This window comes from Gossypium raimondii, chromosome 8 (genome assembly GCF_025698545.1).
Source record: "Gossypium raimondii isolate GPD5lz chromosome 8, ASM2569854v1, whole genome shotgun sequence".
NCBI lineage: Eukaryota > Viridiplantae > Streptophyta > Magnoliopsida > Malvales > Malvaceae > Gossypium > Gossypium raimondii.
Genome location: NC_068572.1, coordinates 5,531,025 through 5,546,753, shown reverse-complemented (window position 1 = coordinate 5,546,753; position 15,729 = coordinate 5,531,025). Strand labels below are relative to the sequence as shown.

Here is a 15,729-nt window from a genome sequence, read left to right as displayed (position 1 = left end):
GTAACAATAAACAACTAGTTTTTCAAATTGCCTTTTCAAGCGAAACCAAAAAATAAAATTTTAGCTTTTAATTTTTAAAATCCATTTAAATGAAAAATTATAATTTTATCCTCATTTATGATAACTATAAAAATAAATATGATCTATGCATTCAAATTAAATTTTACAACTAATTTATATTAATTATTTAAAATATTTAAATTTTATATTTCATATATTATAATAAATTATTTTACTATGTTTGTACTATAATCTAAATTGAATATTTGTAAACAACAGAACAATAATAATTTGGCATTCTCCAAATAATAATATTTTAAATTTAAGTCTATAATTTTTATTACAATTTAAGTGTATATATTTCATATCCCATAATACTGATGAATTTGAGTTTATATATTACGTGTATTTCATATATTATAATATTAATTACTTAATAAATTAAAATTTAATTTTATTATAATTTAAGTTTAATATTAATGAATTTAAATACATATTTTTTACTTTACAACATTTTTAAAATAAATATTTTATCTTCTCAAAACACATTTTAATAATAATAATAAATAATAATAATTTTTTCATAATATTTTTCAATTTTAATACTAAAATAAACAGAGATATAAAGGAGTTCCGAAAAGATGGGGTTTTAAAATTATAATCACATTATCCAAACAAAAGAGATGTGGTGCATAGGTGTCAGCTTCCTAGTGGATGTAAAACGTAAAAAGGGGTCCACTTTCTCAATATCAGATAAAATTCATTGATAATTTTTTTTTAAAAATATTCCAAATAATTCAAGGCCTCTCAATCATTCCTTTTCTTTTTCTTTTTCATTTGCTTAAAACGATCGGGCCACAGTTTTAAGCTTAGCGGAGAGAGAGAGAGAGAGATGGGTAGCTGCAGCGGCATGGCATCGGCTGCCTCGAGGTTCTTGTTAATGCCCAATCTCACCGGCACTGCTGCTTCTAAGACCAATAACATCAGCATGCTCTTTTCCCCTTCCAGAAACAACTACTACAATAGCTCAAGGCTCGTCGTAAGGGCGGCTGAGGAGGAGGCTTCGCCACCAGCACCAACACCAGCAACCACCACTGCGCCACCAGAAGGTGGTGAAGCCCCTAAGCCTAAACCACCACCGATTGGACCAAAAAGAGGAACCAAGGTTGGCTGCAATTATTATACTCTATGTTAGCTGGATTTTATAGTAAATACTAGGTTTTTTTATCCCTCGCACGGCTTAGTTATATTTTTTAATCACAAAAATATTAAATTTATTTATAATTTTTTTAAATTTTTTTTACATTTTCCCAAATAATATTTAAAACATTATATATTTTATGCTATTAAAAATATATTTTAATACTGTAAAAATAATATATATTATACACATTTTAATTTCAAATTGGAATAAAGTTAACATTTATTTTATACAATTATTTGAAAAAATTCATTTACAAAACAATAAACACTTACAAATATTAACTCTTTTAATCAATAAATGATATATTTACAATTTAGCATAATTTTAATAATACAAAACTTAATTATTCTATTTAATAATAGAAAGATTAATTTAATGCATTTACCTATTGATGTAGTTAATATAAAACAATATTATTAATTTTACAAAATTTATTTTATTTTTTATATTATTAATATTTTAATAATTCGATTTAGGGTTAGCAATATGATTGCAGGTAAAATTTATTAAGGATAAGATATATTTATATGGAATTGGTGTTAGGTGGACAAGGACGCTACATAATATATATTTACATGGAATTGGTGGTAAACAGGCCGAAATCTAAAATGGAAAATTTTTCAGTTTTTTAAATAATTTTTAAATTTTAAATTAATAAAATTAAAATTATATTTTTATTATTGTACAAATTACAATTTAATTTTGATCCCTATAAAAGAATTTTCTAACTTTATCCCTGTAGGTGAGGATCCTTAGAAGGGAGTCCTACTGGTACAATGGCTATGGATCCGTTGTTACAGTTGACCAGGTTTATTTTTATTTTTAAATTTTCTTTAGACATTTCTTTACGAGTGATGGCTGACTGAGTTAAAACATTCACTTTACGAGTTGCAGGACCCCAAGACTCGGTACCCGGTGGTGGTTCGATTCAACAAAGTCAACTATGCCAATGTATCTACCAACAACTATGCACTGGATGAGATTGAAGAAGTTAAATGAGATTAGTCCATCAAGTCTTTGTAATTTTATGTTGTATTTTGTATCATATTACAACCTCACAATTCATATACTAATGTAATGTCTATATAAATTTAATCCTTTCCTTCTCATTCCAAGCATTGTGGTAAATTTGAAATGCTTACAGATATTTGCGAATATATTTTTATATTGCAAATGAAATGTAATTCCAACAAATGGGGGTAGGAGGATTGATGGTTGCTGTCTAAGACCGTAACATCCCCCACTCCAATGACACCTCACTATCATCACTAATAACCCAAACCCAATTTCAATTAGCTTTCACACCAAATTACAAGCAATTATCTGATTCGGTCATTTAAGCCTCACAATTTTGTTCGCATAAAGTGTCTCCCACTTTGTGAGTCTTCAATCAAACTCTAGTACACTGTCAATGTGAGATTCATAACTCCTCTCTGGGACCATGACCTGTAATATTCAGTGTAACATAAGTGAATTAAGACCAGAAGTCTAATGTAGGCAAAGAAGGTTGTGTTTCTATATATATGTATATATATATATAATCCTTTGCTCTATATAAAAGGATGTCTTAGCTTGTATTAGGGACCATGTTATGATGTTGATGAAAGTAAAGCTTACAGAAGTCTGTCATGGCAATATCAATGCTCTTGGTTGTAGGGCAAAGTTTCAATTTACTTAACCTCTAACATAGTTGACATGTCACAAGAAGGTCGCCAAGCGTGGATCTGTTCGGTGTGGAAGACCCGTTCGGGCTCCCAAAGCCCTACAGCCAGATGCAGCCTGCATTGAAGCCTCGAAAATAGGTAAGGAAAATAAAAACATCTCCTGGCAATTAGAAATTTTAGCAGCTAATTAACAAAGAGTAAATCCGCTTACCACTTGAGCAGCAAATGGTAACATCTTCTCCGGTGGCATGCCCGCACAGAGAGCTAAAAACAAAAAATGGGTTGTCATCAACCTCGTAAATGGCTTAATCCATAAATAGAAAATGAAAGGACCAGTGCGGAAATAATGGAAGAAATGATGCTCTTTCAAAGTGAATGACCCATCTGGCCAGGTTACGAATTGCAAAATGTTGCAGACTACATTAGTCTAAGAAAATGTAAGGTGAATGAAATGATGTCGTATGGTTCCCCATAAAATGATACTAGTTCAGCTGTGAGGACACAAAGTTTCCAGTAAGGCTATAAGTTGTGCATAGATTAATAGAAGAAACCTCACTAACTGATGAAACTGTTGATGAAGGGTTCATCTTATATACGCACACAATCACCTTCACCTTAATCGAGTGCTATACAGAAGAATCTGAGATTTCTGCCAGGTTTATTGCTAATTAATAGTTATGCACTTTTGGAACAAAGGATGGTTGAGATCAAGACAAATATGAGAACCTTTAAAGCAAAAAAAACCTTAGCTACCTATTTCTAGCAACTTTCAAATTAAACATAAATATGTTTAATCTCTCGGAAAACAAAAGTTGGAGACTAATGAGGTCTGAAGGGATAAATGTACCATAAACTACTGCTCCAATAAATGCATCTCCGGCGCCGGTTGTGTCAACAAGTTCTGATGGTGGAATCTTTTCAGCTGTTCCAATAAATAGCCGACCAAATACTGTTCCTATCCCATTTGCACTCAATTTGGTAACCACCTACAAGGGGAGCCATCTAGCAAATAAAAATCTGGAAGATGAAACAGAAATTCATAATTGCCACTTATAAGAGAATAGAATTTCAGAAGCCAGAAGTAGCTCCGGAGAACTCTTGCAAACTAGATTTAGGAAGAGATAACTTTGAACTCGGATTCAAGCAACATTAGATCACGGCAGAGATTAAATGGGTTCCATTGAAAACTTAAAATCCTAAAGTATCAGAAATATGAACTACCTGTAGCAGCAATCCTATAAGATGAGCTGTATATAAACATATGCAATATAATAGAGAAAATATTACTCGAATAGTTGTGAGTGCTGGAAACAGGTATATGTCTGGCATGAATATATTCAATTTTTCTAAGCTTTTCTTGTATTTAAAGAGCCTTTGGTGTGGCATATCCGCATAAAGTGTGTCAGACACAAGTGTGGACACAAGTGTGGACACAAGTATTTCAAGAGAAATGAAGAGTAAGAGTAATGTAGTGTAAAATAGCAACATGAATCAGAGGCATGCTCCTGAATTGAGAGCGCAAATCTAGAAAAAGATTTAAGACAGTGAAGTTCATATCGTGCAACTGTATTCCTGATGAGATATAATATGTAAGCCAATTATAAAGTCCTTTGCTTTGTATATTACCGATGAGATACATGTTGGTATGGTCTTGCTTTCATCTTTTCTCTGCTTTAGTGATTCCAATAAACCGTGAATATCAATTTCTTCAGCATCGGAACCACCTGCAAACATAGTAGAGAATACCTGTAAAAAATGCAAATTCAAATGAATCAAGCAAGTATCGATTTTTTTTATGGTTCCAACAAGATTACAGTTCCATTTCATATGGTATTTACCATTTACACTTCTTTCGAGCATTATGCATCCATCTTCACCCAGTGTCACAATCACAAATTTTAAGTTTGGCAATCTCAGAAGCATAGAAAGAAGTGCACTTGGAAGAGATGGAGCCTTTGTCCACGCCTTTTTCATCAGAAGTTCATAATACGTGCCAAAAGAAAATCAACTGAGTTAACAAATATCAGTGGCAATGCACATGTATATCATCTTTGTAACTAAAGATTAAAGAACCAGGCAACAATTAAATATCCAAATTACCAATTGAGTGACAAACTAAAATAGATTTAACTAATAATGACAAAATAAGTTCCTAAAGATAAGGATGAAGACATCACTTATAAAAGATTATGGAAAAAGGATTCTATGGAGATTGGATAAGAGTTGTAGGGCATTTCATTAAATTTTGACACATGTTTGCAAAACCAAGTTACCTGTGGGGAACTTCAATGTAAAAGAACCATATAGTGATCCATCAAAAGATCAACTTACCTGCGGAAATCTTGCTGAGCATATAGCATAACTAGCAAAATTCAGAAGATCATCTAAACCTTCCCTTTCCCTTTCTGCATCGACTAATATTGGAATATTTTTGCAAGCTGCCTGTACTGGAAACATACAAAAGAGTGCTATTGACTTGCTATCAGTTGATATTAATGATGAAGAATGTAGAGGAACGACTTATTATTCTAGCAATCACAGAAAAACTGCCAGCATCGAATATGCCATAAGTTGAAGGTAAAGCTAATCAAAGAAGCTAAAATAAGGAAAATCCAATGGTTACCAAATAAGAAGAATAATCTTTAAGTATCCGACAAGGATTTGTTCATTTTTTTCCAAGTTTTTCCATGTATTTAGAGGGTACTTGATAGTTTCATATCCTCATATCTCATGTCCCAATAAATGTCAAAAACATATACTCCAAGCAAAATGAAGGAGGAGCAACACATCTCCTAGCCATATGATAACTCTTAATTTCATCTGCCTTGATACTATAAGTAGAACAAGAAAAAGAAAATGTACCTCTTTTGCAATAATTAAAGCAGTTTCGTACAGTCTTCCATCAAAATAGACCATATTTGCTCCATCCAAAGCAGATAATAATTGGGACTGTGAGAGTTCATCTGGTATCAAGGGTGGATAACCAGGGGTGTGAATACAGGTGCGAGTTTTCCTGAAAGTTTAGTGTCAACTGATTGGATACACATGCTTTCTATTTTCATTTTTTAACATAAGCAAAACTTCTTTTTTTTCTTTGGGTTCTTGGCACAAGTGTTAAGAGTTGCGGCTTATATATACACCCAAAGAAAATGTAAATAAATACTATTTTAAATAAAGGATGGAAAGAGCTGGTCAAAGGTGACCTTAAGCCATCTAAGCCACTCTGAAGAAGATAATTTTCCATGCTTTAAACCTGCTATAGGCAGATCTCGAATGCCTATACACAGAATCGGAGAGAAAAGAAGGATTTTTCAAGGAAATACACTTCTTACTGAAAGGATAACTGATTATATAATGCATGGAATAAGGCAACAGGTGCTCACGTTTCGTTGTCAACAATTATATAAGTAAATGGCGAATTCCCCTCCTCAGAAACCTGAAATCCACACAATTAGTTCAGAAAGCGGGAGTCCAGGTTGTAATGAGACATTTAATGGCAGTAAAATATGTCTTATATGAAAAAAAAAGGCTGCCCAGTGCACAAAGCTCATCTAGGCATCTATGATGTGATGTATGATAAAATACAGTCCTTCCCATGTCGGTCTCTACTATATGACAGTCCAAGTTCCTAGGTTCTTTTCTTGGCTTCTAACTTCTAGAGTCTGGACAAGTCATGATTGACAAACGCAAATGATCCAACTATATTGCATAAATCCGGGTGGAGCATTATTTCTAGAATCGAATATCCAAACATTCAAAAATACCAATGGAATAAAGCTTCAAGGCAAATAACCTTCTTATATCAATCAAGATAAAAGCAATGATAATAGTAGGCTATGGATCTTTCCCATAAGTAAGCACCATAAAATATCTCAAAGCCTTACAATAAAGAATGAAGTGTCGACTCCATCAGATTCAAGCTCCTCCAATATACTCTTGCCTTGGGCATCATTGGCAACCTAATGATTTATATGATGCAATAAAAGTGTTATCTCATTCAACAGTCAAATTTCACGGTGGAATTGAAGTAGATAGAGAAAATAAAGAAGAACAAAGATATGTAAGACCTTAGAAATTAGTCGTGGATTTAATCCTAAACGAGCAACACAAGTTAAGGCATTTCCAGCATTCCCACCTCCCTGAACCTGTGGAAAAAAATGCTAAACTAATCAATTAAACCTACTAGTTATATAGCTCAAGCTCTTACAATTTTCCTTAAGTATCCTTCTCTTACAACAAGTGTGCCCAATGCATATTTAAACTTGGATATGAAAACATGACCCTCCAAGGATTCTCCAAGTACAAGCTAAAAACTTAGAAAATAAAATGAAAATACTCATGTTGGAGACATATCCATACTTGAGACTTACAAACTACTGGGAGGTTCTACAAAGAAATGGAAGACGGAAGAGCAAATTAAAACATTGATAGACAAAAATATTCGTATTGGACACATGTACATACCCAACACTCATGAGCCCAAGTAACATAACCTACTACGAGGTTCTACAACGAAACTGAACAGAGAAGGGCAAATTGAAACATTGATCAAATAAGAACTACATTGCTCACTTAAAATACACTAAAAGAAGGTCCGAATAAGATAATCGTGTCGAACCAAAATACCCATGTCAGACACATACTCTATACCCCAAAGCTTTACAAAGAAAGTCAATCATCAGTAGATTAAGTAAATAAAAGTAGGAAGCAAGGGTTTTTAGAAAAGAAGAACCTTTAAGCTAGTGCTTCGGATTTTGTCATCAGGTTTAGGATAAGAAGAGACGGAGGCCAAGAAATCCACTCCGACAGACCCACACCCTAGCTGTCGATCATGTTAACAAAATTGAAGACATTCATCAATTTTATGATAATGCTTTAACAAAAACAAAGAGGGGGTATGAATATACGATAGAGACAATAATGCAATTTAAAAATAAAAAAAGCGTACGACGATGCGATGTTCAGGAAGTGGTGGAAGCGATTCGGATGACATTTGGGCCCTGAAATTTGAAAAAAAAAAATATCTCTAGAAATGAAGCATTGACCATTGAGCAAACCACAGTACCACACACAAAATTAGTTTTAACAACTATAATTTTTCATGCAAGTAACAAAAAAATTTAATATATATATATATTTATTAGTTCTTAATTTTTGAAATGTAAAATTCATAGATGAATTGGTATCAAACTCATTCATCATCTCTCTCCATTGCAATCTTGCATCAAAAGAATGGGATTGTTATGGTTATAGTGCTTGAATCCATGTCGATACAATAAAGATTTCTTTGTGGGGTTTATTTGAATTTGGATTTCCTCAAAATTAATAAAGGACAGGAACGAGACCTGGTAAAGAAAGGAGGAGAGGAGCGAGAGACGAGGTTAAGCTGTGAAATGACGTTGGGGAAAGGCGAAAGTAAGGATGACACCATTGTTTTTTCTTCTTCCTCCGCTTAATAAAGCTTTCTTTAGGGATAGATAGTGGAGTATCGTTGGTAAGAGCTACGGGCGTTGAAACATGGATAAAGAGGTGCAACTTTGGAGCCAACCAATTCTTTTCCTTCACGTCCGAGAGGCTGATATTCGGACTTTTTATAATAAAAAAATTAAATATTTCGATTATTGCTGTTTTGTGGAAATTCGAGTCAATTTAACATTTCAGAAATACTTTAAAATTAAAAAGCACCTTTGAACAAAAACCATCATTTTCTTCTTTTGCTGCTTTTGCAAAACATTTTTTTTTGTCTCGAACAATTTTAAAAAGCTCAAAAGTATCTTATTTAACCGTACTTTAATCTCAAAAGTGCTTTTAGTTCCCAAAAATACTTCTAAGAGGCAATACTAAACTAGCCCTTCCTCAGGTTAAATTGTGGATCTGAATTTGAGTATAAATAATTATGTAATGAGCAATATTTTTTTAACTTAATTAAAAATTTACAACATAAATAACAAATATAGGATTCACTATTGTATATGATAGATTTGACTCCCAAGGAAAAAACACTGAATTGCAATTTGGTTCACAAGTCCTAAATAGAAACACAATTCAGCCAAGGTCTCTTGTAACCATTTCGGTTTCGCCATCTACTTTGTTGGGTTCCACCATCTATACCTCACACTGCTTCACACAACCAAACCACTTAAAACAAAACAATCATCAGTTACCAACTAGGCACTTGACCCATATTCAGGTTAATACCTCTCTCTCGTCCCCTACTCCAAACTTCTTCCTCCTTTCTTCGCCTTCTCTAACCATCTTAATCTCCACCGCACCAACATTCTCACCACATTTAGTATCAACAAACCCTGTCCATCTTCCAAAAACATTATTTTAAGGCAAAAACATCAAGAAAGGAATGAATTCTGGACATTGTTCAATAAGTTAAAACCATTGGATTCTTAAATATTTCTGTACAACATCATTCGGCCTCTTAAGTTTTTTTCCCACACAAAGGAAACCGTAGCTTGAGAAATAAAAAAAAAGTTGCATATTTCAAGATTTTAACTCCGATGTCGGTTTTTAAAGATGACTGTACAAACCAATTAAGCTAAGCTCTGTGCTCCGAGTTCCCCCCTGCGGAACAGCATCCTAACTATGACTTCTTCAGGGTCTGTGGAGCAAGGAACATACTTTACCTTCTTTTAGAACATCCAGTAGCAAATGCTAATCCGCTATACACAAGCTAAATGACGATCCCGCCAGGTCTCAATATCAAAGAAAAGCATACAAGAATACACAAGCAAATGCTAATCTGCTCTATGCACAAGTTAGACGATCCCAAGAGCTTTCGATATCAAAGAAAAGCATACCAGTTTCGAGAGGTATATGATCAGGAGGAGATGGTGCATTAAGTCCTGCAGTAAGAGACCCTCCAGGAGCACACTGGTTATCCAAAAGGAGGCTCTCAAGCTCATTGTAATAAGACTTATCTCCCCCATTTACCTTGAATGGTCCTTCCCCATTTGTGGACCCTGAGGTTTGAAACTGTAAATAATCAGCAGAAGATTGTTGATTGCTTAAATCGATGTTATTGACCCAATTAATGTCAAAATCGGAAAAACCATTATATGTTGCAGGATGATTTTGATTCTGAACACGACTGGTATCGTTGTATACATTAGACTGAGGAACACACAGATTGTATGGTGGGTATAGGGAGGGTGCTGAGTTTGCAAAAATGGGGTCCATTCTCGGTTGTGAGGAGCTCTGATATGTATGTGTTCCTAGACTTGTATCAGAATTGTTTGGGCAGACAATGAGGTTCGAGTTCCTTTCGTTTGATGTTGTAACTGAAGCAGGATTTCGTTGATACTGTGATGCATGAGCAGAAGTAATGTTCTCAATGTTCTCTGGTTGATACTGTGATGCATGAGCAGAAATAATGTTCTCAATGTTCTCTGGTGGAACATATGCGTTGCGGGTCACTGTTGCAGGAACTTCAGTATCTAGTCTTTTGGACATTGTGTTGGAAGAGACAAATTGGGAACTCATGTTCCTAGTCTTAGTACCTCGATCCCTTTGAATTACAGAATTACGCACACCTAGCAACTCCTGTGAACCCGAGCGCGGCTGAATCGTGCTTCTATTTAGAACATGTCGGCTACCCACAGTTGGGTTATATGGAACTCCATGTTTGGTAGAGGAGGACGAACAAGCACGAATTATGGATGGCCTTGGGACATTATTTTGTGGTATGCAGTTCCCAGAAGCTCGAACTGGAGTTGGTCTGGAAACGTGATTTTGTGTCGTCAACCGAATAATGTCGCGATGCAGCACTTGGTTATGTTGGGGCACTATTGTAGAATGAGATGTGACAGGAGGCACGGAAACATTTCTCCCATGCCTGAAATTCTTCCGCAAAGTACTCCAAATTTCCTCTTTATCAGTGGCATGACAATGATCAGTATTAGTGATACCTGAGCCCCAATAACAACATGGTGCTCGTACGTCACAAACAAAGCAATGGCACTGCAATTTCAAAAGAATAATCATAGTACAATCAAGAATCTCAAAATTAAAAGGTTCAAAAAGTTACCAGTTCACAGTGCTGATCATGAGAAGTTGAACTAAATGGAAATTTAGCACAATCATGTCGTGGATGGGGGAAATCTCTGCAAGCAACCTGCAAACAGATGATATAGAAAAATGAGACAGCTATTCAAAATTTCATGCTATGTGTAAAGCAAAACAAAAAGTGTAGGTTCAACATTAATATAAAAAAAAAACTAAGTAATGCAACCAGCATATAAATGCCCCTAATATCACATCAGCTCCTAGATATCTCGCATAAGAAAACTCTGAGACTTCATTCATACTTTCACTCTTTTGACATTTCAAGGGCTCATCTGGAAACTTAGTATCAATGAAACATATTTATTGTGCCCTTAAGATCATCTGAGCACAAAGATTGATACTTTTTGGTTCTCCATCTAAGTAGTTTCCATCGCAGCAAGTTCAATCCTTGAATATTAGCCGGAAAACTAGTGATCAGCTTATTTCTCCAAAAATTACTGATCTAGTTGCAAACAGAAAGGACTAAGAGGCAATTTCTCACTGCAACAGATGATTACAGTTTTTCAAGGGCTCAATTCTCACCTTTCATGTCATCCAAGTTGACACTTACGGCACAACATACTGATGATCCAATAATGATGGTGCTTCAGCTGGTTGAAAGGGCATCTCTAAACGCCATGAACATTCAAAATTGCAGGAGCTAGAAGACAATTACTAAAAGAACAATCTAGAACCACAACAAAATACACAAAAAAAAATTCAAGAAATGCTGAAAAAATAGCAAAACTGAATTTTAACATTCACCTTTAAGAACCCAGATATCAGAAAAACCATATTCCCAATTGTAAAATTCAACACTGCGCAAAGCCATGCTCATTGCAAGGACATAAAGATATAACAGAAGTAATATCAACAATAATGCTTAAGAATCAAGTCAATCAACTATTTCTATACCTCTATATTCCCTTCCTTAGCATACATCGTAGACAAATTTCACTAGGAACTACTGGAAACCACATAGAGATTGATTTGTTCAAATTTTCTCAGCAACCAAACATATAAAAATGAAACTCCATCAATGTACTTAATCACAAAAACCACTAAACACAAAAGTTCAAACAACAAAATAGTGATTAAAATTTCAATATTTTACCTGCCCTTTGTGGCCGACAACAAGCAACTCATCAGAATCATCATGGTAATCATTAACATCGGACACAACCTTTTCGGGGTCACCTTCCAAAACGATACAATCATCGTCTTCTTCAGTAACATCCTTCCTCACCGATGAGTTCCGTGTCTTCGACTTCTTATTAGGGTTGACCTCCCCGATCACCACCACCTCATCGGAATCGTCGAAACCCTTATTAACGGCTTCCAGAACTTCCGAAAACCAGTCGTAGTCATCCCCTTTAGACTCTTCCAAACCCGACGCCACCTCATCGTCGTCGTCGGAGCTTATATCGAAAACCACTGGATTTGACTCCATCACAAAAAAAAACCCCGATGAAAGTAACAATAATTTAGGATTTCTACATATTAAAAGGAAGTAAATTATAGTAAGTTATCATATGGGGGAATTTGAGGATTCTGTAATCTGAATTTAAAAAAGAAAAAGAGTACAAATCAAAAGCGAAAACATGGTGGAAACCACGAAGAATTGATAATGACTTGTGAATTTTGGCTTTCGGTAAAAAGAAATTGGAAAATATTCAGGGTTTAGGATCCGTCGATTTAGAATGTTAGGGTTTTTACGGCTGTTGATCGTATTGAGGGTTTTCTTCTTTCTTTTCTTTCCCTCTGGCTGAGAATTTTGGGGAAAGTGAAACGCTGAAACGTACTTAAAACATAAAAGCGAAATATAGTAGGGTGGAAGGAAAATTACAAAAAATGAATAAGTAAATGGTTAGAAATTTATATATACATATATAGGAAAATGAGAGTTGTTAAAAAATTATTATTAGTAAGAAAATTGGAAAATTAATCTTTTTTCAACACCTGATTAAGAATGAGTAAAATCCAATAATCCGAATAAAAAATAAAAAATTTTGTCGTTTTGATAAATATTTATCTTTTCTAAAGTTAAAAGTCAAAATCATTACCTATTAAGTTAAAAAGCAAAACAATTATATTGTTTATGTAGTTAACTAATCTCATACTTTGTCTACTAGTTAAATAATCGGTCCATATAAACACAACATTGAGTATAAACAATAGGATTTGTTAACTCGACTTGACTCGAAAATTTTTTACTCAATTCGATTCGAAAAATTTTCAAATTGAATTTGATTGCTAAAATAGGATTCGTCATCTCGACTAACTCAAAATTTTTCTACTCGATTCAACTCAAATCAATCGAAGACTCACCCCTAAACGTGATTGTGTCACATTATTTGTAACAGCCCGTTTTCAATTAAATCAGAACAGTGGTTTCGGGACCACAAATCCAAGCTTTGAAGGAAATTTATTTTAATATTATTTTATGGTCTGTATTATGATTGAAATATCGTATGAAAATTTCGTAAAAAAATTTTATCGGTTACATGTCTAATTAGATGGAAAGGACCAAATTGTATGAAATGCAAAAGTTGAGTTCTAGTATCTATAAAATAGCTATAGAATTCAAAATTAGAGGTCCTTATATGGCAAATAGACCATTAAGAGGAGTTAGTAGATAATAATGATGATTCATCTATGGAAAATTAATTAAAGAAAATGACTAAATTAGAAAGTAAAAATAACAAAAGATGATAAGTAATTAAACAATGAAAATATCATCTTTTTCATCATCTTTCCCAAATTCTTTACATGGAAACCCTAGTTAGAAGAGCTTGAAGGTAGCAAGCTTATTTGGCTCAATTAGGTGAGTATTCAAGTCTCGTTTTTAATGATTTTCATGTTTTCGAGATCGTAATAGCTTAATTTAGCTATTTTGGGGATTAATTTGTAAAGCTATCAAAGTACTAGGGTTTTGCCATTGATGAATATGTCTGAATTTTAAAGTTTTATGGTAGAAAAAGAAAGGTTGTTGATAGATAAACAACTTTTGTAAAGGGAATTTTGATGAAATTGTAATTTAGGGACTAAATTGAAAAGATGTAGAATTCATGAAAAAATTCTTTTTTTTTTTGAAATACATGGGCTGCTATTGTGATATATGAAAATCGGTTAGGCTTGGAATAAGAATTAAATTGCATGAATTTCATTTTCCGAGCCTAGGGATGAAATTGGAATTAATTAAAAGAATAGGGGAAAATGGTAATTTTTGCCTAAGATGTGAAATGGATTGAACTGAATATGAATCATATTGAATTGATGTTAAATTCATTCGTATAGATCCAGATAGATAAAAAACGAAGTTAAATCGTAGAAAAAAAAGTGTCGGATTAGTAGATTTTGCGTACACGAATAATTGTCGAGGTAAGTTCGTGTAACTAAATTGTGTATATTTATATGTCTGAATTTAATGTTGTATATGTGAATTGTATAAATGTCATATGTATGAAATTGATCACATATCCGATAATTTCCGATAAATAATAAGTCATGTTTGGATAAATGAGATTTGATGGATACAGGGTTCCCGAATTGGTTGTGGTCCTGCATATGTTGCGGACACACCACAGCTTGAAAAAGCGTCTCATTATTAGCCCTCTCGAGCTTCCCATTATATGGTTACTGCGATCTTCCCGTTAATAGCTCTTCGGAGCATCCCGATCGGTTATGATCCTGCATGTGTTGTGGACACACCACAGCTCTTATGAGCGTCCCGATATATGGCTCTTCGTGAGCTACCCAATTAAAGGCTCTTTGTGAGCTTCCTGATTAATGGCTCTCCGGAGCTTCCCGATATAACTTGCTTGAACTTCCTGATATATGGCTATCCAGAGCTTCTCGTTAATGGCTCTTCAGAGCTACCCGTTATTGGCTTGCCTGAGCTTCCTGTTATATAGTCCGGATAAGCTTCCCGTTACATAACTCACATGAGCTTCCTGTTATATGGCTCGAGAGAGAGCTTCCCGTTTATGTGCTTGTATGAGCATTCCCGAATATGAATTGACGGTTTACAGCTTTATACACTTCAAGTGTAATACCATTGTATCCATCAATATTTTAAATGATTTAACAGGTAAAGTTCCGATATGAGATTATATGAATTCAAGATGAATTATTATGAGAACTACTTGAAATACAAAGATATGATATGTACATGTTCATGGACACCTGAAGTGATAAATACATGTATGTGGAAATTGAATATTAATGAGCTCATTCATGTTTCTTGGTATTATTGTGAATTACATGACTAACAAGCTTAATGAGGATATGTGTTTAGGAAATTGGCCAAATTGGTCTGAGCATGTTTATTTGCTTACCTTAAATTTGAATTAATCGGTAAGTTAAATTCCTGTTATACGAACTTATTAAGCATTAAATGCTTACTCTGTTTTACTTCATTTGTTTTATAGTAACCTGGAAGCTCGTTAAGGTTGGAAGCTGGTTGGAGCCACATCACACTATCAATCTCCTTTTTTCGGTATAATTATTAAATCAACTTTGGTATAGGTTAATTTGGCCATTGATGGCAAATAAATGTTTTGTTGTGATTAGCCATTTGAATGGCTTATGTTTGATACATTTTGATACATATAAGTATATGGTCTTATTATAGTTAATAAGTGTCTTGGTATAATTGATTGATAGTTAACTAAAAGGCAAATTGTAACATGGTTTGAGTTGGTATAGTTGGTACAAACATGGTCTGATTATATCTGCTCTTTTTGACATAATGTCTAGAACTACCTATAGTCTCTCCCCGACTCATAAATAGGAGGATAATACACTTCA

At 34.0% G+C, this 15,729-nt stretch overlaps 3 protein-coding genes across 4 annotated transcripts; 1 reads left to right on the top strand and 2 right to left on the bottom strand.

Moving 5' to 3' along the window:
• The first annotated feature begins 802 nt into the window (after nt 1–802).
• LOC105790490 (photosystem I reaction center subunit IV, chloroplastic) lies at nt 803–2,319 on the top strand. The gene is made up of 3 exons (XM_012618123.2): nt 803–1,165; nt 1,947–2,012; nt 2,099–2,319. Exons 1-3 carry the CDS (start codon nt 893–895, stop codon nt 2,201–2,203), a joined length of 444 nt encoding a protein of 147 aa, XP_012473577.1. The 5' UTR covers nt 803–892; the 3' UTR covers nt 2,204–2,319.
• LOC105790489 (uncharacterized) lies at nt 2,291–8,445 on the bottom strand. 2 transcript variants are annotated; one of them, XR_001132487.2, is made up of 14 exons: nt 8,214–8,445; nt 7,817–7,868; nt 7,601–7,690; nt 6,936–7,013; nt 6,753–6,827; nt 6,252–6,304; nt 5,731–5,881; nt 5,200–5,310; nt 4,707–4,833; nt 4,495–4,592; nt 3,716–3,854; nt 3,080–3,132; nt 2,822–2,983; nt 2,291–2,650 (listed from the first exon to the last, which is right to left on the bottom strand). XR_001132487.2 is itself a non-coding variant. In XM_052634676.1 (14 exons), the coding sequence occupies exons 1-13, from the start codon at nt 8,297–8,299 to the stop codon at nt 2,903–2,905; spliced, it is 1,194 nt and encodes a 397-aa protein (XP_052490636.1). In that variant the 5' UTR covers nt 8,300–8,445; the 3' UTR covers nt 2,291–2,651; nt 2,884–2,902. The 2 variants fall into 2 exon arrangements, 1 of the variants encoding a protein (XP_052490636.1); XM_052634676.1 differs by having other exon boundaries at nt 2,291–2,651; nt 2,884–2,983.
• Nucleotides 8,446–9,237: 792 nt separating this feature from the next.
• Nucleotides 9,238–12,747, bottom strand: LOC105790488 (hypothetical protein). Its single transcript, XM_052634675.1, has 3 exons — nt 12,035–12,747; nt 10,904–10,990; nt 9,238–10,836 (listed from the first exon to the last, which is right to left on the bottom strand). Exons 1-3 carry the CDS (start codon nt 12,368–12,370, stop codon nt 9,625–9,627), a joined length of 1,635 nt encoding a protein of 544 aa, XP_052490635.1. The 5' UTR covers nt 12,371–12,747; the 3' UTR covers nt 9,238–9,624.
• Nucleotides 12,748–15,729: the final 2,982 nt, after the last annotated feature.